The 23891-nt window shown below is 37.3% G+C and overlaps 1 protein-coding gene across 2 annotated transcripts in view; it reads left to right on the top strand.

The window, feature by feature from the left end:
- ARHGAP24 (Rho GTPase activating protein 24) overlaps positions 1–23891 on the top strand; it is a 738009-nt gene that overhangs the window by 461945 nt on the left and 252173 nt on the right. For both annotated transcript variants that reach the window (XM_077882769.1, XM_077882768.1), the window contains exon 3: positions 1028–1115. In XM_077882769.1, coding sequence (XP_077738895.1) covers positions 1028–1115 — 88 coding nt within the window. The remainder of the gene's footprint in view (positions 1–1027; positions 1116–23891) is intronic.

Here is a 23891-nt window from a genome sequence, read left to right on the forward strand (position 1 = left end):
CATTCAGCTCAGGTCATGATCTTGGGGGTGTCTTGGGATTGAGCCCTGTGCTAGATGGACTCCCTGCTCAACGGGGAGTCTGCATCTCCCTCTGCCTTTCCCCCACTCGTGTGTGCATGCTCTCTCTCTCTCTCTCTCTCTTTCTCTCTCTCAAATAAATGAATAAAATCTTAAAAAAAAAATAGAAAAACACAGCAAAACCATACCAGATTACAGATAATAGTCACTTGAACTAGGAAGTGTTAGGAAGTGGTGGTAGGTAGTAGAAATATACTAGAGGTAATGACTCCTACATTTTTGGCTTTTGCAACTGATTGGAAGAAGATGCCAGTCACAAAGCCAGGCAATACATAAATATGACCAAAATTAAGGGCACTTTTAATTTGACTAAATTTATTTTAAGATGCTTTTGAGATATCCAGATGGAAATTCAATAAGTTCTTGGATATAAAGGTGTAAAGCTCAGAGAATACTGAGTTAGAAATATTAATCTGATATTCATTTGGGTTATAGTTGGTTATTGAAGTCATAGGCATGAATAAGCTCGGAGGAAGAGAGCATAGACTCAGAAGAGAAGGAATCACAGATACATCTTTAAAACGCTTTAATATTTAAAGGACACTTAGAGCCAGCAGAGGAGACTGAACAGAAAAAAAGGAAAACCTGGAGAACAGCTGTAAAGTGGGGGAAAATAATACCTAGCTCATTAGACTATTCTAACAATTATATAATATGACGTTGGTAGAATGCTCAGTAAAAATTTTGGCACACAGAATGCATTTAATAAATCGGTGCTTAAAATGAACCCAAGATGTAATACACATCAGGTGCTCAACAAATACTTATTAAATGTTGAACGAATATGATTCTGTTACATGATTTTTGATTAGTTGGGAATATAAATGAGTCTGATGCATATTACTGTATCCTGGATGACAAATACACTTCGGATATTCATTGATGATGATGATGATATTCAGTATTTGCCTTATGATGATGTTGATGTTTGGGATATTTGTGTTCACAGGGTACTATTTTTCTGCCTGGAAATAAAGTCCTTGAACATCCATGCAATGAAGAGAGCCCAGGAAAATTCCTCTTTGAAGTAGTTCCAGGTAGGATATTTTTCTGGTTTAACTTAATGCCATTCCATGTTGGTAAAAGTGAAGACACACAACCTTTATTCTTCTTGGGTTGTGGTGAAGACCATTAATTTGGAAAAGCAAGTGTCAAGTTCGGTTAGCATTTACAAAGGTTATTATTCCAGGTTTGTACACCAGTACAAATGATCGAACACACACACACATAAAAGACACATGGCCATATGACTACTGGATATCCATTTGTCCTCATGAGATTCCAGAGTTGACCAGAGTCATGACATAGCATTTATAAGGGACTATTAGAGACAAAATCAGTTTTATAGTTCTCTTGTGATATGAAATTTGGCAAAAAAAGAGAAAGAAATTGTACAAGGTGCTATAGTTGGTATGCATTGCCCAGCTGATTCACTGTCACAGTTCTTCACAGACTGCATCTTAAAGGAACCTTTGCTCTAAAAATAAAATAAAACAAAAATCCTCTTTCAGCGACTAGCCAAGCTATGCAGTTCTGTAACTCAGCTTTGCTCCCAACCAACCACTTCCACATGTTTGGCTTGTAGCATGAAGGACATCTCTGCCAAGCCATGAGATCCTGTAGGTAAATTTCTTCAACATCTGTCCTTTTTTTTTTCCTAGTCATCTGCATCCTTCTCTCTCAAAGTACCTGATCTCCACTTAAATATTTGACTCACTCAACAATAATTTTTTTCAAGGCCATGATCTACTTCTTTGATCTGTTTTTTAGCCCTTCCTTAATCCTTGATGTACGGAAAAGGATTAGGAACGTGGCTTTTATAGCGTTGGCTCTGGCTAACCCAGTTCATGCAATACTGACACTGATTTAATCACAGTCTAGGATGTATGTGAATTTATTTGGTGACTAATATGTAAAGCATATCAATAATGCTGGCACAAAGGCAGCCAATAAAACAGTTTTTCCAGATTTATAAATGCTGGGAATCTAAAATGTGGAAGCATATTCCCCCCCCCCCCCCCCCACTGGAAACAGCTGTAGCACTGAGTTCATCTGGCTCATGATGGAATCCATGACTAAATGTTAATTAATGCAGCTGAAGTGCAGAAAGGTTAGTCAGATGCCTTGTATTATTTGTTTTCCCCCAGGGAGAACACATTGTAAGAAACCTGAATCTTGTTTGCCCTATTAAAATCTTTTTATACTTACTTTTTAGTGGAATACCCTGTATGGAACCAAATTCCAGATGTTGCAAAGTCTTTGAAGTATCACTAGAGGAAATTTCCTTCCCTATTTATTTGCAACTTAGTGCCTATTGGCTTTTCAGTGAACATGGTATTAAACTGACAGCTTTGACTCCTTATCTCCAATAATATGAAAGGTCTGTGCTGTCATTCTTTCTGCTAAATGAGTTGAGATTTCATCTTTTGGTGAAGGTGTTCTGATATAACATAGATGGATATTGTCAAGATTGTTCTAGAAAGAATTGTGTGTTCAAGCCCAGCAAGCCCCCAAACTTCCCCCTCTAAGATTGTTGCTCTAGGGCATGCGTTTCATGTGCAGGGCATGTGACATAATGGCTTTTGATGAGCAAAGCCTAAGAAGTTTAAGACTGTGTGATGTGAAATCTGAAGGTTGTCCTTTCAAAAAAAATATCTTCAAGGAAATTTAGGTTTGCTGCAGTAATTCTGGAAATAAACATATTATGCCCATAGCTCCTTTGAAAAGATGACTCCTGAATCATTAATACAATATATAGTAGCTTCCAAATTAGGTTTTATAATTCTGAATTACCTTAAGGAGTGGCAAGAGAATTGTGCCAAATACTTCTTTAAAGAGAGAGTTGGAAAAACACTCTGGCTACATTGAAAATCCAGTGTTTGTGCCATTAATCTTGGTCATCGAGTCTTTATTAGTGTGCACCTCACATTAAGATAGAATTTCCAGACAAATACTTCTGTACTTGTATGAAAATGTGGGGATATGTATCACATGATTTCTGGACAATTTTTGCAAAATTAGGATTACTAAGTACACTTGATCCATCTTTGCAAACGAGAATGATAAGATAATGTTTTTTAATTATTCTAGTTGTGTGATAGTTTGACACAGGGAATCTGGAAAGCTGCAAGAGTGTTTTCATTTTTCAGACAGTGTGGTAAACAGGAAGGACTGCAGAAATGTGGTCAGTGCCTTGTACAGAACCTTCTGTAGTCCTGCCTGGCAGCAGATCCTAAGAACACATTCTTATTCTATATAGACCTTGTCTGTGGAATTCTCTCAATCATTTGAAAACTCATCCTACAAATGATGTTTGCAGATCTAACATGATTTTGTCCTTATGTACAAATACCTCAAACCCAACTACCCAAGGTATATCAATGGGTAGGATTAAATCCTTTAATCTCACCTGCCAATACTGATTTCAACAAAACTAACAAAAGCCTCCCAAAAGCTCTTTGCCAAATAATCTAGTACCTTATATATACACACACCTTTGTGTATGAGTGTGTACATATATATATGTACTTTGTGCATATATATATATATATATATACACACACACAGTTTGTTGGTATAGGTGCTGTATATCTTTATAATTCTTTGTATTATAGGATATTATATTATAGTATATAATTCTTTATAATTTTATATATATGTGTGTATATATATATCCATATATGCTATGTAGATAGGAGTTTTTGTGTTGTCATTTCTGTTTTGCTTTAGTCTGAAATGTCCTCTGAAATTAAGTACTAGCTATGCGTAAATAATACAAAAAAAGATTTCTCAGTAGAATTGAAAGTCTCAGATCTTTGTATATTACTTAGATTTGTTTGTATATTTCTATGCAGGTTTTAAATTTTTGTAAAAAATCTATCTGAAAACAAATCTACCATAATTTAGGATTAGCTTCTTTCAGACTTGTTATTATCCCATGAAATGGATTGTCTCTAAATAATTCCATGATTTATAGCATTTCGCTCCAGTTTTTTTTTTTTTTTTCCTATTTCTCTACCTCTTATTCAAAATGGGGATTTTAGCCAAATTGGCAAATTTGAAGACTTTGCTGTCAGGCATGCCAAATTGTAGACTGGAGTGAACTTTTATGGCCAAGTGCTAAGCATTGGGGAAATGTGGTTGAGAAAGGAATGTTGGCAGAATTTAACATATAGTACTTATTTCAAGAAAATGCAGTCAGTCTCTTTGCTTCTCAAAATGTGTTCTGGGCAAATTTTCCTTGTGCTGCTTAAAAGAACTAAACAGAGTAATTAATGGATGATGATGTCTTAACTTTCTTTGAAGAATAGTCTGTCAGAGGGGGAAGACAGAGATTCAGAGACTGCAGGCTGGCAAAAGGAGACAAGAAATGTGTATTCCATAATAGGTAGGAGCTACCTCTTTCTTTTCATCATGGTGTCTCTAACACCTGGTGTAGTAAAATGCAAGGTGCTGGATAAATACTCATTGAAGTGTGCATGTTTACTGGGTTTATGGAGGACTCACAATCATATGAAATGGTTTTATTATTGGTGATAGCTACTCCTAACTTGGTTGTATTGAACTCTTATTTCCTGCTGTGTAAGATCTCTCCATCCCCTGGTGCAGCAAAGTGCTCTTTGTAGCTCTAGTGGCTAAAGTGGAGGGAAATTCTTTATGTCCCATTTCTCTGCCTTCCTTTCTGATAATGCCACCAAGAGAAAGATGGAAGAAGATAGAAGTGTGTCTACATAGAAGCTGTTGCTGAGGTTAGCCTCTTAACACTGACTGGTTATTACCTCCCTCTCCAAAAGCTGATTCACTCATAGAGTACATTTGTGAATTATTCAGGATCCCTCGAATGGGAAATCTGCTTCACATAGTAGGATTTTCCAATGTAGTCATGGTCCTGTTAGATGGGATACCATCAGAAGGCCCCAAGGCCAGCTGCTTTCTTTATGCTTATCCAGCTACCAGGAAACTCATATATCCTGGTCTGCTAAGGCGGGATAACAAAGGCTCTTTCGCTATTACCGCTTCCTTCAATGCTGTCATCTTTCCCTTTTCTCCATGAAGCATGAGCTTCAGGCCCTGCAGATTGAATGACTTGCAAATATTCATGTTAGTCTTCAACTTGGAGAAAGTATAAGTGACAGTTCTAGCATACTTCAGAATTTACCAGCAACTCTCCTGTGCTTTCCTGACTTGTTCTGATGGCTGAGAAAATGTCTTTTCCTGCCCTTCAAAACAATAGGGTTTATTTTGAAAACTTTTCTCCAAGAGGCACTTTCTCTGTCCTAATTTTCCTCTTGTCATAGTCAGGGGCAGAGAAATGGGGTTTGGGTTTTTTCTCTGAAATGCATTTTCTGTAAGCCCTGAAGGGAAGTGGCTAGGTACAACTTCCATTGTGGTTTTCAACTTAGAAGGTGAGTTTTTAGTAGTTTTTCTCTTCAGATTTTGATCTTAACAGCAATTCCAGGGTAATGGAAAGACAACTTTTTATCTATATTTGTCTGTGCTCTTTGATTGGATTCTGGAGTAACATTCTCTGATGGATAGTGATGTTAAAAGGTGAATTGTGGATCGAAAAGATATATGCATCCCTATGTTTATTGCAACATTATTTAGTATTATTTAGAAGAGCCAGGACGTGGAAGCAACTCAAGTATCTATCAACAGGTGAATGGATAAAGAAAATATTATAGTATGTATATTTTATATTGTTTTTAAAAAATAATGAAATTGCCATTTGCAAAAATATGGATGGATCTGGAGGGTATAAGGTTAAATGAAACAAGCCTGTCAGAGGAATGCAAATACCATATGATTCCCCTCATATGTAGAATTTGAGAATATTATTCAGCCATTAGAAATGACGAATACCCACCGTTTGCTTCAACGTGGATAGAACTGGAGGGTATTATGCTGAGTGAAGTAAGTCAATCGGAGAAGGGCAAACATTACACGGTTTCATTCATTCGAGGAATATAAAGAGTAGTGACAGGGATTAAAGGGGAAAGGAGCGAAAATGAGTAGGAAATATCAGAGAGGGAAACAGAACGTGAGAGACTCCGAACTCTGGGAAACAAACAAAGGTTAGTGGAAGGGGAGGAGGGTGGAGGGATGGGGTGACTGGGTGATGGACACTGAGGGGGACACTTGACGGGATGAGCACTGGGTGTTATACTATATGTTGGCAAATCAAACTCCAATAAAAAAATATACAAAAAAAAGAAGCCAAACAAATGAACAACAACAACAACAAAAAAACATACTCTTAAATACAGAGAAGAAAATGGTTGCCAGAGTGCAGGTGGATGGGGGAATGGGTGAAACAGGGGAAGGAGGTTAAAAATACCTTATCTTGAGTCATGCATAAAAATTTTGAATCATTATATCATATACTTGAAACTAATATAGCACTGTATGTTAATTATACTGGAGATAGAAGATAGATAGATGGATAGATAGATACATAAGATGGATGGATAGATAGATGATAGATAGATAGATAGATAGATAGATAGATAGATAGATAGACAGATTTTTAAACCATGTAGTGGGGGAAATGCCCTCTGGAGATATTTCATCTGCGAGAAGCAAGGAAAGCAGGATCAGGCATAAGGAGGAGCTGGCCCACAGCACAGTTGCAATTGAAGTCTCAGCTGATGCTGCAGGGGCCCCAGAGCTGGAATCCCCCTCAGAGCTACTCTAAAAGGAACCAGACATGGTTTCCTGGCATCAGCTAGTCTAGCTGTGATGGGGAAAGGGGAGACAGATAAACTCCGGTGAAGCAGCTCCCTGTTGCAAAGGAGAGCAATTTCCATGAAGGCTTCTGTGAGTCATCAGTAGCCAACATACCAGCCTCTAGGATCTAGACAGAGCAGTAGGGAATCCATGAGAGTAGCTATAGCTTTATTTGTATCTAGCTTTCTGTATCCCAGGCAATGTTCCAGGCTCTTTGTATCTATCATTTAATTTGATCATTATCACAGCTCCAGGAGGCCAGCTCTGTTGTCTCCATTTCCAGGTAAAGAAACTGAAGCACAATAAATTCAATCAACGGTCAAATAGCTGACACTATCAGTGAATGCATGTGTGTGTGTGTGTGTGTGTGTGTGTGTGTGTGTGTGTGTGACTGACTTATCTTTACAAAGGTAAAGTTCCAGAAAATCAAAATGAAGTTATATAGATTCTGGCTTAAAAATATGAAGTGTTAGAGGCTGGAGCCTGATTTCTGAAATATGAGCATGCAGATTTTTATTATTACTAAGGGAAATAGATATTTTTGTATTAAGAGTTTGGCACTTGAAGTGAGAATAGACATTTTCTCATTTATTTGCAATTATTTCTATGTTTAAGCCTATCATAAAAATAGGACTAGATAAAGGTGCCCACTTACAGTTCTTTTGAACGTATGTTCTAAGGTCACAGCTATCCTGTCGTAAAAAACTGGAGAGAAAAACTCACTTGCCTGCAGATGCCTTACTTATATGCGAATAACTATATCACAGAAGGAATGTGCATCTGTAATTTTTTCCTATGGAAAACTGTTTCATGCTGGAGCTCAGCATTCCTTATTATGGAACTCACTTTGCTAAAACTGTCTCAGCTTCTTCACAGACTCCCTTCACATGCTAGCCAAGTTATCACTCACTATCTAGCCACCAGCAAGCACACTTAATATTACTCGTATGTTGGAAAGCAGTACACTGACCTGCACAGGTATTCTCCAAGGGAAGATTCATTATGATTTTCAAGGGTAGTTACCAATATTCCAGACTCTCAAAGCTCCATGTCGTCCCAGTGCCCCAAATCAATAATAACTAGAACTGGGAGGTTTTCTTATCTTCATCCCTCCTCCAGGAAAAGAAAGGAAGTAAACACAGAAGAAAAGGAGATGAAAGATTAAGAGACAGCTATGGAAATGAAAAAATAAAAGAGAGGAATTTTGAAGGGTAATCCAAAGTGATTTTCATCTGCCTGGAAATGAAATTAAGCCCTTCACAAAAGGAGAAGGTGTCATCTATCCTGCCATTAGCTGTTATTATGCTAATTATCTCCAGTACCCTCTGACAATTGCGTATCACTTCTGTAAATTTCAGCATTTTTATGAGCTAAATGAAAAGTTAGGGAGCATGGGGACTTAATCCAAAAACGGCATTGTGTATCATTTTGTCAGAAAAATGTAAATACTTAACGAAATTGCAAACAATTTGGGGGATTTCAAAGATTCCCTGAAACCCAATGGTGGACTCTAGATTAAGATCCATAGCTTAAATTTGGGGTCCAGAGACTTTATTAATTTCTATTTATCAATTTATCTTTTTCTCCATATTTAGCTATTTATCTCTATGTTCCTATGCATCTATCTATTCCATCTGTATACATGCATGCATAAATGTGACAAAAATTTTTTTTCTCTTATTTGTAATCACATGGTATACAGTTAATCAGTTTTTACTTTTATCCCCCTGGTCTAGTTGTTTTCTCTACTGGTTCTATGATAATGTAACTCTCCAGACCTATTTCATGCATTTATAAAAAGAACTCTTTCTAGGCGGAACATTTCCTGGGTCTGGAGACTGTACAATTTTTAATTTACCAAAACTTGAACCAATTTAGATGGTCAGTGCAGCTGCACTATGGAATAGGCCATATGAAAATAGATAGTTCTGAGAGATAGCTCTGGGTGTCTATGAGAAAGAAGAAAGCTTGGCCAGTTTTTGATTTTTGAGATAATTATTTGGCCCCTGCAATGATAGTTTATCACCCGTGTCTATATTTACAATTCGTCTTAGGATGAATAAAGTCATTGGTTATGTTAATTTGCTGTCATTTAAATGACATTTAAAAATGTAAACCAGTATTTGATGTCTATTTTGTGTGAAAATGTGGAGATATTTTAATAGTATTCTAGCAAAAAACAGGCATAAAAGTTGGTCATTTTCTTAATCATTAGTTAAATATGCTGCTAAGGCATTTAATTTATGCCACTCTCTTTATCTTAACTCCCCCCCCCCTTTTGTGTTAGTACAGTAAGGCGAAATCCATGCAATTATATTTGTTACCCAAAGGCAACTAGGACAATCTCTTTTTTTTTGTCTGCCTAAGTCTGTAGGCAGCCTTGAAGCTTGTATTTTTTTTCTTAGTTAATGTGTGGAAATCATTTAGAGAATGTGAGTAGGAGTTGTTTATGGTATGAAAACATAATTATATATACACAAGTAATTCTGAACATGAATTAAATAAATGCCTTGAAAATCAGCATGTTTTTGCTACTATGTATTCTTTTATTTAAAAAAATTTGCTTCAAAATTCCCTTCCTACTTAAAATGCCTTAAAATATACATTTGAAAGAGGCTATTAAAATGATACAAAGGGCATTTTGAAATGTTTGTAATCCCTTGAAATTCTAGTGGCTGCCATGTCAACCAGAAGGCATTTGGCACATTTGTGAACCGATTTGGAGTGTGATCTTATGATCACACTTGTGAAGAGTGTTTATTGAAGAGTGCTCTTTTACAGAATTGGTAGAATGTTCATCCATCCCCATTTAATTCTAGTATTCATTCTGTATGCCACATCAGAGGTCAGCAAAGATTTTCTGGAAAGGACCAGGGAATAAATATTTTAGGTTTTGCAGGCCAGATCATCTCTATCGTAACTCTGCCATTCTAGTGTAAACAAATGGGTATTGACTGTGTTCCAATAAAACTTTATTAATGAACACCAAAATTTTGGATTTTATATAATGCTCAAATAGCAAGAAATATTACTTTTCTTTTGATTTTTTTCCAACCACTTAAAAACATATAAAAAATAGATAGACCAGATTTGGCCCATGGGCCATAGCTTATGGATCCTGTAGCTAGATAAAAAAAGCAAACCTATGAAAAAGAAGCTGAAGATACTAATATAAATCACTAATCCCCACTGGTGCCACCAGAGCCAGAATTAGAACTCTGAGACAGCCTGTCTCCCCAGGCCATAGCATCACCCACAGCCTCAAAATCATGATTCAGGAGCGGTTTGCCAACAGTTTTATTTAGAAGCGTCATCTTTTAATAATACCTTCCCCTCCCCCAATCATGATGAATCTAAAAACTTTTAGTGACCAAACCAAAATTCTCTGTTTAAACCCTGTCTTAGCTCATTTAGAACTCCAGATTCTGCCCAGAGCTGAACTCTGTTATGTAACTTTTAAGAAATGAATATCAATAATAGGAGATGGGTGTGCTTAGCATGAAAACAAACACACAAACCAAACCAAACCAAACCAAACCATGTTTTGTTTAGTCTGTACAAGTGCAGGGAGATATACGTATTCTAAAATGGAGGCATCCCTTGCAAGATCAAACAAGCTCAAAGTGGCTTCTAAACTCACAGTTTTACAATGTACGCTAGCATCTTAAAAATTTAATATCTTAAGGAAAATGACACTACTTTGCTTACTGGGAGAACTAATGAGCTCGTTTTCTCAGAGGGGTAGCTTATTTTTCTTACCACTCATTTATTAACATCTCTCTACCCCTAACCCACCAAGTTTCCTTTAACATTAGCAATGAGAAACACTGCTATCATATTTACAGCTAAGGTTTACTGAAATAGGTGTCTGGCCTTATATGAAACATGCCAGGCTTTATATACAATGACTCATTTAATACGTGACCACATTTGTGATTGATACCAATTTCCTTTCTGGTAAGCAGTAGTGTATATTCACATTTCTAATAAATGCTGAAACCAGGTTTCACATCCATCTGAGTCCACAAAACCACCACAGTCTACAGCTTTCTTATACCAATTCAGGACAAGAATATGGATAGGTTTATTTTCTAGATCCCATAGAAGCCAAATATCTAGGAGTTGAGAAAAATAAAGAGGACAAATAAATGAGATTAAAGGTTTAAACAGTTAATGTACTCTGCATTTTCTTCATCTCTCCTTGGGACTCACATTTCTTATCTTATGTTGTCTGTATTCTCTTTCTTCCTCATTAGATTTGAAGCTCTTGAATTCTATCGCTCGTGCCTGGCAGAGTGGCTGTTGTCCTATAGTATATGCTCAACGCAGGTCTGTTGAGTTAATGAATAAACTAGACTTCAGTTTTATTATCTATGGAATGATGGCACTGTATTAATCAAAATTTTAAAAGCCTTGCAGCTCTGAATTATTCAACTTGATCATAGCTTTCTCTACACTGAAGGATACTGGAGACCAGAGAAGTTCATGAATTTCACAGACTTGTACTCTTTAAAAGAAAAGTAGTTTGCACTGCATCCTTCATTAACACTAAAACCAATAGTGTCTTTTAGTATTTGGGTGGCAGCAGCTGTTTATTAACAAGCTGGCATAAAGGTGATTTTCCTCCCTCCTTTTCCTTTGTGACATTGTTTTAGTTATGCATTCATGGGCTGTGTATGTTTACCTGTCTTTTTTTATCCAATAATTGAAGAGGACTTTGAAATCCAGTCATGTTAAGAAAGTAGCGAAGTGCTTAACAAGTGTCAGTGCCTGTTACTATGAAAAGAGAGTTTCTCCAGGTTGTTTTTTTCCTGTGGTAGGGCCTCTTGGAGCTGTATCTTAGCTGGGGAAAGAGTGTCTGAGTGAGTCGGTGGCCAGTCAATAGAACAACCAATATGTTAGAAATGATATGGGAATGAGAAAGAGAAAACATACTTCACAGGAAAAGGAGTGTAGCAGAAGGAAAATGAGTGTGCAGCAGACATCTGCTGATAATTTGGGATGGGAACTAAGCTTGCAGCGAGGGTAAAACTGGCATATCACTATGCCCTGTGCCAACTCTCAGCAAACCAGGGAAGGCTCTTTCATTCTTTTCTTTTACTTTCCTTTTCCTTTTTTTTTTTTTTTTTGTTTCTTTTCTCTTTTCTTTTTCCTTTCCTTTCCTTTTCTCCCCCTCTTCTTCTTCCCCTCTTCCTCTTCTTCTTCCTCCCCCTTCTTCTCCTTCTCTTCCTTCTTCTTAACAGAAAACTGAGCTGAAGTAGTTCTGAATGTTTCAAAAAGTGAAATCTCAAGAATCATCTGCAACCCAGTCATGCACCCTTGAGCCTGTTGGACTTCCTGGCTTTGAAACAAATGTTATCTTTGTCTATTCATCTTTAGGTTCATTTGCCTGGTTTATTATTCAAATGCTGCCTTTCTTAAAAATTGTTCTTCTTTACAGCCCCATTACATCAGGCCTAGAAGGGCCCAAATGGCAATCCTGAGATATCCTGGATCTTGCAGAAATATACTGGTCTAACCTGCTGACATCCCTACAGCCTAAATAAGAAAACTGGCAATTTAGCAGAAGAACCACCTAGGAATTATAAAACCCCAGTTCATTCCAGGCATTTTGCTAACTGTTTTGCTAAATACCAAACTGTTTGCTTTAGATATATGGTGAGTCTGCAGTTAGAATTTAAAGAAATGACAGGATTTTGATTAGATGACTCTGGGGTTAGGAATTTCAGGCTGAAGAAATATTGGCAAAGCATAAAGGAAGTTTTGAGACCAGAAAGGGGTACTTGTGGAATAGAGAGAGGGGATGTACTGGGGACATGCAGTGTGATTCATGTGTGTGTCCTACTGATCCAGGCTGTCCTGGGGAGCTACCTACCCACTTGGCTGTTTCGTTTGCAGTGCCAATTCAAAGAAGTCCTGATTCTTAGGGAGCTTAGCAGCATTCAGATACCAGGCTATCCTCACACAGGCATTCAGCTAATTTTGTGAAAATATAGAACTCAATGCTAATCAAGTGCTTATATTTCAAACATCAGAGTAATAAACCTAAATTTGAACTTTTACATTAATTCAAAGTGCATCAACCAGCTATGAGTCTAATGGCCCTCACCAACTTTAGAGGACAGTCACTAGACTGTTACGAAGTAGCATTGGTTTAAGGATCCCCTGATCCCATACAAAAAGGTTTCCCATGAACTCCTACTTGATCAGCATGCTTTTAAAATAACATTTTGTGTCTATGACAAGAAAGAGGAGTGGGTAGGAAAAAGTGCTTATTAGTTTTCAGAGACCGTCTAACAAAGTTCCATAGACTAGGTGGCTTAAACAACAGAAATTTATTTTCTTACAGCTATGGAGGCTAGAAATCCAAGATGAAGGTGTTAGCAGAAGTGGGTTTCTTCTGAAGCATCAGTTGGCTGCCTTCTTCCTGTATCTTCTCAGAGTCTTTCCTCTGGATCCATCTGTGTCTTAAAATTTCCCTTTCCTATAAAGACAGTAGTCAGTTTGAACTAGGGTCTACTCTCATGATCTCATTTTAATTTATTTGCCTCTATAAGACCCCATCCCCAAACAGGGTCAGACTCTGAGGTACTAGGGCTTGGGACTTCAACATATGAATTTTGGGGAAATACAACTCAGTGCATAATAGGGTCAAGAAGAGGGCAACCCAGATGGCTTAGTGGTTTAGTGCCATCTTCAGCCCAGGGCGTGATCCTGGAGACCCAGGATTGAGTCCCACGTCTGGCTCCCTGGCATGGAGCCTGCTTCTCCCTCTGCCTGTGTCTCTGCCTCTTGCTCTCTCTTTCTGTGTCTCTCATGAATAAATAAAAAAATAAAAAATAAAAATAGAATAGGGACAAGAAGAAGAAAAACATTGCTGTTCTTCCAGAAGCTTCTCCTTTTGTGAGGCAAATTCTTGTTATATTTATTACAGACTACTTGAGTCCCATCCCATTACTCAAAGAAAGAAGCAAAAATTCAGACATTGCTATACATCAAGCCACAATCCAGAATTCTACTTAATCCTTTCATAAATAATGGAAATCCTGAGTGATATAGCAACCAAAGTATTAGCTAAGAACAAGTGATATAGAAATGGAGGCTGTTCAGAGAAAGAACAAATATTTTATATCTAACTACACTTTCCTATAAGTTATCCTTGAATTTAAAATTCTTAATTTTGGGCAGCCCTGGTGGCTCAGTGGTTTAGCGCCACCTTCAGCCCAGGGCGTGATCCTGGAGACCTGGGATCGAGTCCCTGCTTGGAGCCTGCTTCTCCCTCTGCCTGTGCCTCTGTCTCTGTCTCTGTCTCTCTCTCTCTTTGTCTTTCATGACCAAATAAATCTCTAAAAAAAAATTAAAATTCTTAATTTTGCTTCTAGGTTTGTTTTTAGGATTTTGCATGAAATAAATAGACTAGACATGCTCCCCTGTGTTGCTATTATCTTTTGTTTTTTAAGTCAGGCTTATTTTCTTTGGGAATAAGTCCCTTTCTAACAGTGGTGTACTAATGTGTTAAATACTACTGCAATGTGTCTAGTCAGGAGGAGGAAGCCAAAAGGAGTGCTTGATAGATCTTATCAAGTTGTTCAAGTCTTTAGTAGTGAATTACCAACTTGTCATTCAGGGTGTTGAGGAGCAAAGAGTACCCAGACAGGCAATTAAGGCTTCTGGAAAACAATTAGTGCAGGGGCATGACATGGTATAGGGTTCATTCTTTCAGCACCAATCACATTGTCTTTCTCATGACTCATTATTTCTGATGTGTCACTTGCTTACAGGAATCACAGAGATAATGATAGATCTGTACTTAGGGTTACTTGACTCTAATCTAGGGGCTATGATGTGTCATAATGGGCTCTTTGAAAGACAAATAACTCATTCTGATATGGTTATAACTGATACATTTCAATTATCATTTGAAGAGTTTATTTATTTTGTATTTTATTTTTGATCAGCTGTTCTCTCCCATGGATAACCTATTGCCAACTTAATTTTATGGAAATCACCCCCAATTTCCTGATATCAAATACAGTTGACCTTTGAATAACTTGGGGCTTGAGGCACTGACTCCCATGCAGCCAAAAATCCACATACAACTTTTGACTCCCCCCAAACTTAACTGTTAATAGCCTATTGTTGACCAAACCTGCCTTACCAATAACATAAACACTTGAGTAACACACAGTTTGTATGTTAAAGGAATATGATAAAGTAAACTAGAGAAAATAAAATATTACTAAGAAAATCAGAAAGAAAATAAATTTACAGTACTATATTTATGGAAAAAAAAAAAGAACGTACAACTGGACCCATGCAGTTGAAACACGCATTGTTCACGGATCAATTATATACAAAACCAGTTACTTCTGCATTTGGTCCTCTTTCCCTATATTATAATAGAGGAACTGTCCTTTTCCTTCCTAAGTCCTGTCCTTCATCTGTCTTAGAATTACGTCCAGTCTAACCTTTTAGAGAGCCATCATCTATTGATTGTACTGTTTCCATCTTGTTTGTAGTTTTGTCTTCCATATTTTTCATGCCCATACACTTAAAGCAGTAGCCTTGGAATTGGCATTTTTTTTACAAAAGCAAATTAATCTTATGCATGCTAAACTTTGAAAAATATGACCACACAATCATGTTATTATTCTCTGATTTAAAAAATCATCCTAACCAAACTTTTCATTATCCATTAATTTGTATGTTTTGCTTCTTTTTGCAACAAAACTGTTCTATACTCCATGCTATACTCTCCCCAATTCTTGTCTTTGCCTCAGTCCACTTATGCACCACCCCCCTAGCTCCACCAAACTTTTCCTTATATTATGTCATCAATGGCCTCTAATTTTTCTAAATGATTGTTTCAGGCCTCATAATAATTGCCCAGCCAAGCCATTTCACACACTGATCACTTCCTCTTTCCTGATATACCTTCTTCACTGGGCTTCAAGGATACTACATTTTCTTGGTTTCCTTCTTACTTCACTGCTCACGTCTTCTGGTCACCATAGCTTGTTCCTCCTCAGCTCCTTAACCTCTGGGCATCTTTGAGTTCAGTCCCTGGTTCAGTCCCTGGTTCTCTTTGTCTTGGAGAACTGATATTTTCCTAGCTTGTCCTCAGACTTTATTCTGCCTCTCCCTCTATTCTACACATTTTTTAAGAGGCTTTATTTCTTAGAGCAGTTTTAGGTTTTTGGAGAAAATGTGCAGAAAGTGCAGAGAGTTCCTGTATATGGAGTACATTTTTGATATTGAAATTCAGTCAAGTCACTTCCTGTTTAAAAAAATCGTATCACAGCTTACTGGCCCCAGATAGACTACCCAATGTTCCAATGTGTTTTCTTCTCCCCCTTGCTCTCTGAACTGTAACCACACTTGCTTTCTTTCAGTTTTTCAAATGTGCCACACTTTAGCTATAGAATCTTTATATATGTCGTTCTTTAAAAAAAAAAAAAGATTCCTTTCCATCATTCCAAGATTCATAAGATAACTCCTACTCATCTCTCAGTACCTCAAGTGTTGTCTCTTCAAAGAAACCTACACTTGATTCTCCCTCCCAGTCTATATCTTAACCGACTACTGAAGGCCCATGACCTATATTTCTTGGCATTTTTCTTTTATAAATAATGTCTGTCTCTCTCACAAGAATGTAAGTTCGGTGACAGCTAGAACTCTGCTTTTGCTCATCCTGTTACTTCTAGCACATTGCAAAGTGCAGTGACAGCTAGAACTCTGCTTTTGCTCATCCTTTTACTTCTAGCATATTGCAAAGTGCCTGACATGTCATAGTCATTTAATAAATATTTGTTGACGGAAGGAAGGGAGGGAGGGAGGGTGAGAGGAAGTAAAGAAGGAAGCATGAGAAAGAAGAGGTAGAGAGAGAGACATAGGAAGTTACTGTGATCTAGAAATGGGTAGATACTGGGGGTGAAAATCAGAAGCCCTGAGTGTTAAACTTATTCTATAACCTAATTCAAACTCAGTGATTGATTTGATTTATTAAACATTTAGTAAGAATCAGCTCTGAGGTAGATATTATATGCCAAGGTTCCATTTTTGAGGAGCTATGGTTTGTCATCCCAGTGAACATTCCTTGGAAGTGGAGTTCCACTGAACACTGTGGAAACATGAATCAAGTCCATTTATAAAGCAGCCCAGCACTTACAGAACTAGCAGGTGGGCAGATGGGATCCTGATCATGCTGTATCTCTTAGGCAGGTTCTCTAATTCCTATGGCATCTATTTCCTCATCAGTGAAATGAACATTACATCTTGAAACTAACAGATGAGACGATGTATGTGAATGTCTGCAAACGAATGTCACTTAAGTGAACATGGAGACCCATATAAATGAGTTCCACTGGTCTACCATCACAATGTGTCTAACCTGTCATCAACCCAGCTCTCTTTCAGGATCATCTCTTTCTTTCTAATATGTTAGAATCCAAAATGAGTGTTAGTTAACATTATTCTCCATCATTTTCTCCCATAGCTGATGTGATGTGTGAAAATTAAATCATGTAACAGGACTCAGTGGAAAAAGAATGGGATGATCTGTAGTGCTAGTATAAAAAAAATGGATTTATCCTACACCGTTGCATTCCCTCCCTTCTCTAAATGCTGAAAGGCCAGATCTGAGCCATAAACGAACCCTCTCCTCAGTCAGTATGAGCTGGGACCTTAACATTAAATTCACCCACTCGGCTCAGCCCATTGCTGTTAACCTGTGAACCCCAGTGGATTTGATCGCTGCTTCCTTTGAAATGAGTGCCTCCTCATGCACTTGCTGGCAACCCGCAGTGCCTCTTCATTGGTTGTCAGGAACACAAAGCCTCAAGGGCATAAATGATGCTATGGATGGAACAGCTGGTGATGGGCTACTCATGCATAGGAACTCCAGGCAGCAGATGAGTTGTATGCTCCCTCTATTGGTTACTGGTGTAATTACATGGAAGCAGCCAGGCACAATGGCTCCAGAGTGTTAACAGGAGCTGAAAACACTATCACCTTCAAAGTGCAGTATTACCACCTCCTTGCTCCTCAAAATAATTAGGAGGTCTCTTTTTCAAATACTTGAATTTGGATCTTTTACACCTCTTGCTTCCATGGCATTTGCAAATTCATATTCACCTTCAGGTTACTTATTTAAAAATATGAAACAACACAGAATCTTGACAACCACCACCAATATAAAGAAACCGAACTGAAAGAGTAGGAATAAAAGGTTCACAGTAAAAAGAAAGAATATGGCTCACACTTAACAGCTTGGCTTCTGTTACACAGGACGATGATCCCTGTGTGAATAAATTGTCTGCCAAGTTGGGCTGGATCTCTAGCAAGCACAGTATATCTTTGATTATTGCTAAGCAATTAGCAATTAGAGTCATACCCTTGCAGCAAAACGTGGATCTTTAGGATTCCTTGGCCAAATAAATATCGAAAATTACTTTTAAATAGGACCCTAAGATTTACCTAATAAAATTAGATTTTTATCTTTAACAGCAAAATCAAAACCAAAGGAAGGAATAATTTTTTTTTCCCTTAGAATCTCAACAAAATTTAAAATAAATAAGCCTCCTTACAATATGAATAATATGGACAGCCCAGGTGGCTCAGCAGTTTAGCGCCGCCTTCGGCCCAGGGCGTGATCCTGGAGACCTGGGATCGAGTCCCACGTCGGGCTCCCTGCATGGAGCCTGCTTCTCCCTCTGCCTGTGTCTCTCTTTGTCTCTCTCTGTGTCTCTCATGAATAAATAAATAAAATCTTTAAAAAAGACAATATGAATAATATACTCCACTTTCATAAAGGCTTTTTGAACTCAAAATATGTTCCAAAATCAAGTTATTATTTTCTAGTTTATAAAAATAACAATGAAGCTGTCGCTTTTTGGCATTTCTCAATATCTGTCGCATACATCATATAGACACCATCTCACATGGGAAAAATTACGAAAAATCCTCAGCAAGAGGTGAATGTCTGTATTTTTAGATGAGATTAGAACTGCAGTAGGAGAACTAGCACATTATTTCCACATTTAGAGGTCTAGAATGTGGATCACATAAAATATTTTGCTTTTTGAGGCTTCACAGATTTTGTCCATTCGTGCAGGCTCCAGACTATTTAAGTGTTTTTTTATAACCAAGGGATGGGTGGTGGGTAGCTTTTATCTATTCCTAAACTTTTAGATTTAAATCCATTAAAAGATATGTTCTATCATGTTTGTGTGATTTGCAATTATTGTCTCCAGTGCTCTGTTCTAGATATGAATTGATGTTTAAAGAAATCAGGGTGAGGGAATCCCTGAGGGACTCAGTGGTTTAGCGCCTGCCTTTGGCCCAGGGAGTGATCCTAGAGTCCCAGGATGGAGTCCCACACGAACTCCTTGAATGGAGCCTGCTTCTCCCTCTGCCTGTGTCTCTGCCTCTCTCTCTGTGTGTCTTTCATGAATAAATAAATGAAATCTTAAAAAGAAAAAAAAAAAGAAATCAGTGTGAGTCTGAAATTAAGTAGCAAGACTGCTGTTATCCTAGTCCACTGGAATTGGGTAGTATAGTAATGACAATGTAATAATCATAGCAATAGTTACTATTTGTTGTACTACTATGTGCTAACTATAATATTAAGTCCTTCATATGAATTATTTGATATGATTCTTGCCACTCTCAGGAGTTAAATATTTTTTTACATGAGAAAGTTAGGTTCCAAAGTTTAAGGAACTTTCCAAGATCACAAAACCAGCAAGTGAATGACAGAGTTCAGATCCAAATAAGTTAGTTAATTTAAGATGAGAATTAGAAAATGATCAGAGAAATTTAAATTCTGTCCTCTAGTAAAAATATTTATGAGATCTTATTAGGTCTCTGGAACATGATATCTATGGTTAACTATAATTATATTTTAATGATGAACATTTTCTATCCTTTTAAGAATTGTGTTCATAGGTAATCATTTTCATATTTGATCTCCGAATTTTTCTTGCTAAATTAATGCTTGATGTTTGTGCTAGACTTTGATGGAATGCTTACCCTACACAGCAGTATTTGAGTGGGTTTATTTATTGTTTTTGTCTCTTACTCATCTACTGTAGAGGCTGTGGGCCTCACCCTGGCACACCTGTTGAGTGGCCAGTACTGTAGTGGTTCCATCTGCGTCCCCAGGAGACAGAAGTTTAGGTACCCTCCTTTCCTGATCCTCTCTACATACACAAGTTGCCAAGATGCTCTTCTGTGTCAATGTGGAGGCAGGATGCACAGGTACAGGTGAAACCTTGCCCTTTTTTCAGTAATTTGTTAAGGCCTTGTACATAAATATTAAAAATGCATTGATAAATAATTTGATGGAATGTTATTTCAAGAAACTGACCAAAAGCAGTTAAAATACCATATGGAAGAAGGAAATATGAGGATATTGTGTTTATCCAACAGCGTGATGTTGTGCCAAACTGTTATGCCAACCATCTCTTGCTGAGAAGATTTCAGTATGGAAGATGATATTTCTTGAATATATATTCACGTTGACAGTGGGCAAATTAGTGTAAAGTGACAAAATTGAAGACTTGCTTAAAAGGCAGTGTATTATGTTATATTAGCTTCAGTGTGGGCAAACATATCATTATTTAACATCTGGTTTCCTAACTGTTCTGTAAGAACAAATTGATTTTATGTTTTAACAACATAAAATTAACTTTATTCAGGTATAATTCACATACCATATGCTTCATCCATTTGAAGTGCACAATTCAGTGGTTTTAATATATTCATAAAGTTGTGCAACCATCATGACAATCAATTTCAGAACACATTTATTACCCCAAGAAAGAAATCTCCTGGCTATTAGCATTCACTTCCCGTTTCTTCCAAGCCCCAAGCATTAGACAACTGTCAATCTACTGTCTATATTGACATGCTTATTCTGGATATTTCATATAAATGGAGTGATGTGATATGTGGTCTTTCACTTAGCCCTTTTTAACATTTATCCATGTGGTAGCATGAATTGTACATTCATTCCTTTTTATGGATGAATAATATTACATTTTATGAACATATCACTTTTTTATGTATTTCTTCCTCTGTTGGTGGGCATTTGGTATTTTTTTCCCCTCTTCCTGACTATTTTGAATAATGTTGCTATGGGGATTCACGTACAAGATTTTGTGTGGACATGTATTTTCAATTCTTTTGGGTATATACCTAAGAGTGGAATTGCTAGGTAATATTATAATTATATGTTTAACATTTTGAGGGACTGCCAAACAGTTTTCCAAAGTGACTGCATGCTTTCTTCCCATCAGCAATATTTAAGGGTTTCTACTTCTCCATATCCTCACCAATGCTATTACCTTTTTATTATAGTCATCCTAGTGGAGATGAAATGGTATGTCATTGTGGTTGATTTGTTTCCCTAATGGCTAATCATATTGAGTATTTTTTATGCACTTTTGGTCATTTATGTATCTTCTTTGGAGAAATAAATGTTCAAATCTTTTGCCTATTTCTCAATGGAGTTATTTGTTTTTGTTGTTGAGTTGTAAGAGTTCTTTATGAGGTCTGGATACAAGTTCCTTATTGGACATATGACTTCTAAGTATTTTCTCCTATTCCATGTGGGGTTTTTTGTTTCTTTTTTTTGTTTATTTTTATTTTTTACTTTCTTGATGATATCTTTAAGGCACAAAAGTTTTCAATTTCTATGAAGTCCAATTTATCTGAGTTTTCCTTTGGTGACTTTGTGTCATGTCTAAGAATACTTTGCCCAGACCATGATCATTAAATTTTATTCCTCTGTTTTTTTTTATAGTTCAGCTCTTACATTTAGGTATATGATTCATTTTTTTTTTAATGTGGATATCCCATTCTTCTAGCACCATAGGTTGAAAAGAGTACTTTTTCAAATATTCAATTGTCTTGGCACTTTTTTTTTTTAAGTTATGAGGTTTTCTCCTTCTGGTTTAGTCAGCTGCAGATAGTACAAGATCATGCATGTTTCTTAAAAAGCCTCATTCTTTAATTTTCAGTCATTCTCTTTTCTGCTGCCTGCTGTCTACTTTAGCCTCAGGGAAGATGCCCAAGCTCTAGCCTGGGATCACCATGGATTGCCTTTTGATGTTATTAAAAAGTTGAAAATAAAAGGAGCATTTAGAGACTATGCCTCACCTGGCTTACTCCGTTGACTGCTTTTCTTCATATGGCCACTGCCCCTTCTTAGCTTCAGGCCAGAACTGCTATGCTCTGCCCTCCCTTCTTCCCTCCTGCCTACCCCTGCTCCTGCACCCTGGGTCTCAATAATCTGAGTGTCTCCAGACCTCTTCCAATATTTCCTTCTCCAGGTTGCAAATATGCATTTTAATTGAATGGAAAACTCAGGTCTTGCCATAACTCAGGGAATGATCCTTCAATCCCCTGTCTTCCTCTCCCTTACAGTCTAGTCCATCAGCCAGTGGTGCTGACGATGCTTCCAAAATATATCTCCACTCTGTCCTCTTCTCTCCATAAACATGTTCTCATTTTTGTTCTAGGCCATATAATTTCCCTCCTGGATTTCTGGACTCTATTTTCCTCCAGAATTCCAGAAAGATCATTTTAAAATTAGCTAAACCAAGGCACTGGCTATACGAAGCTTCAACGGCTTCCTATCACATTTAACACATCATCCAGACTCCACGTGCAGCCTTACAGCCCTACAGGTTCCCCTTCCCACCTGCAACTCCTTGCTCACCACACTCCAGCCATGCTGGCTTGCCTTACAGTTCATGAAAGCCCCCAGATTTGTCAGATGTAAGACTTTTTGTGTGCATGTTAGACTCCCTCCTTATGTCCTTGCCTTCATGTTTTTTTTTTTTTTTCTGGCTATATCTTCTAATTCAGATCTCAATTTGAATGCCTTCTCCACAGAGGAGCCCACGTATTAAACGTAGTTATCTCCAATCCGATTTCTTGATTAGTCCTCTTGTTCATATCTGACACGGGACTTTATGTTCTGAATTTAATGACATGTTTAACTTTTTTTTTTACCTGTATTTTAAAAAATATTTTATTTATTTATTCATGAGAGACACAAAAAGAGAGGCAGAGACATAGGCAGAGGGAGAAGCAGGCTCCTTGCAGGGAGTCCGATGTGAGACTCAATCCCAGGACCCCAGGATCATGCCCTGAGCCAAAGGCAGACACTCAACCATTAAATCACCCAGGCACCCCTTTTTTCACCTGTTTTATTCACCATTATATTCTATGTGCTCAGCTCATAGTTCATACTCAACGAACAATCAAATATGAAGGAGTATTTTCTCATCATCTTTCCCTTCTTTGTGCTTATTTCTTTCACTTAGGTAAAATAATATCTCATTCTTTGCATATTTTTTACCCATGGCTTAGTTTATTATGCAACAGGTCCCCACCTCACCTCCCATTATCTTCTGTTAGATATTTTCAAATATAATACTATCTTAAAATTGCCCCTTACCAGCCCTACCCTATCCCAGAAACACAGATTCCCTATGAATAAAAGAATAATACTAACTTTTGAAAGTGTTTATTCTGCTCATTATGCTGGATCTTCGATTAACATGCTGTAAGGTAGTTGCCGCTAATATCTTCATTTCACAGAGGAACTAAGCTTCAAGGTGAAGTCACTTGCCCAAGGTCACCATGTATTCAAATGACAGAACCCGGGTACCTTTCACATAACCCACTTTGTGATTCTTTCAGAAGAAGCTGAGAAGACAAGACTCGGATAGGAGATTGTTGTCCCTTCAACACCAGACTGATGGATAGGTATCCTTCTAGGCACAAGAGAATACAGGAAACAATATCACAAATATATTGAAGATGGTGCTTGAGTGGTTTTTGTTAGAAATAAATGGGGACATCTTGAAAAGGTCCATAATGATTTCTTATTAAATAACTCAAAGAAAACGGAGAGTTTAGAAAATTCACAGGATTTTGTTTTCATTTTCAGAAATACTTCTGAATGCAAATGGTTTGAAAGGGATGTCATTAAACTCCTTACTCTTTCACTATGACTTTTATATATTTTTTTTCAGTTTGGTTCAATAAATATATATATATATATATATATATTTGTT

Source organism: Canis aureus, chromosome 33, assembly GCF_053574225.1.
Source record: "Canis aureus isolate CA01 chromosome 33, VMU_Caureus_v.1.0, whole genome shotgun sequence".
Classification (NCBI taxonomy): domain Eukaryota; kingdom Metazoa; phylum Chordata; class Mammalia; order Carnivora; family Canidae; genus Canis; species Canis aureus.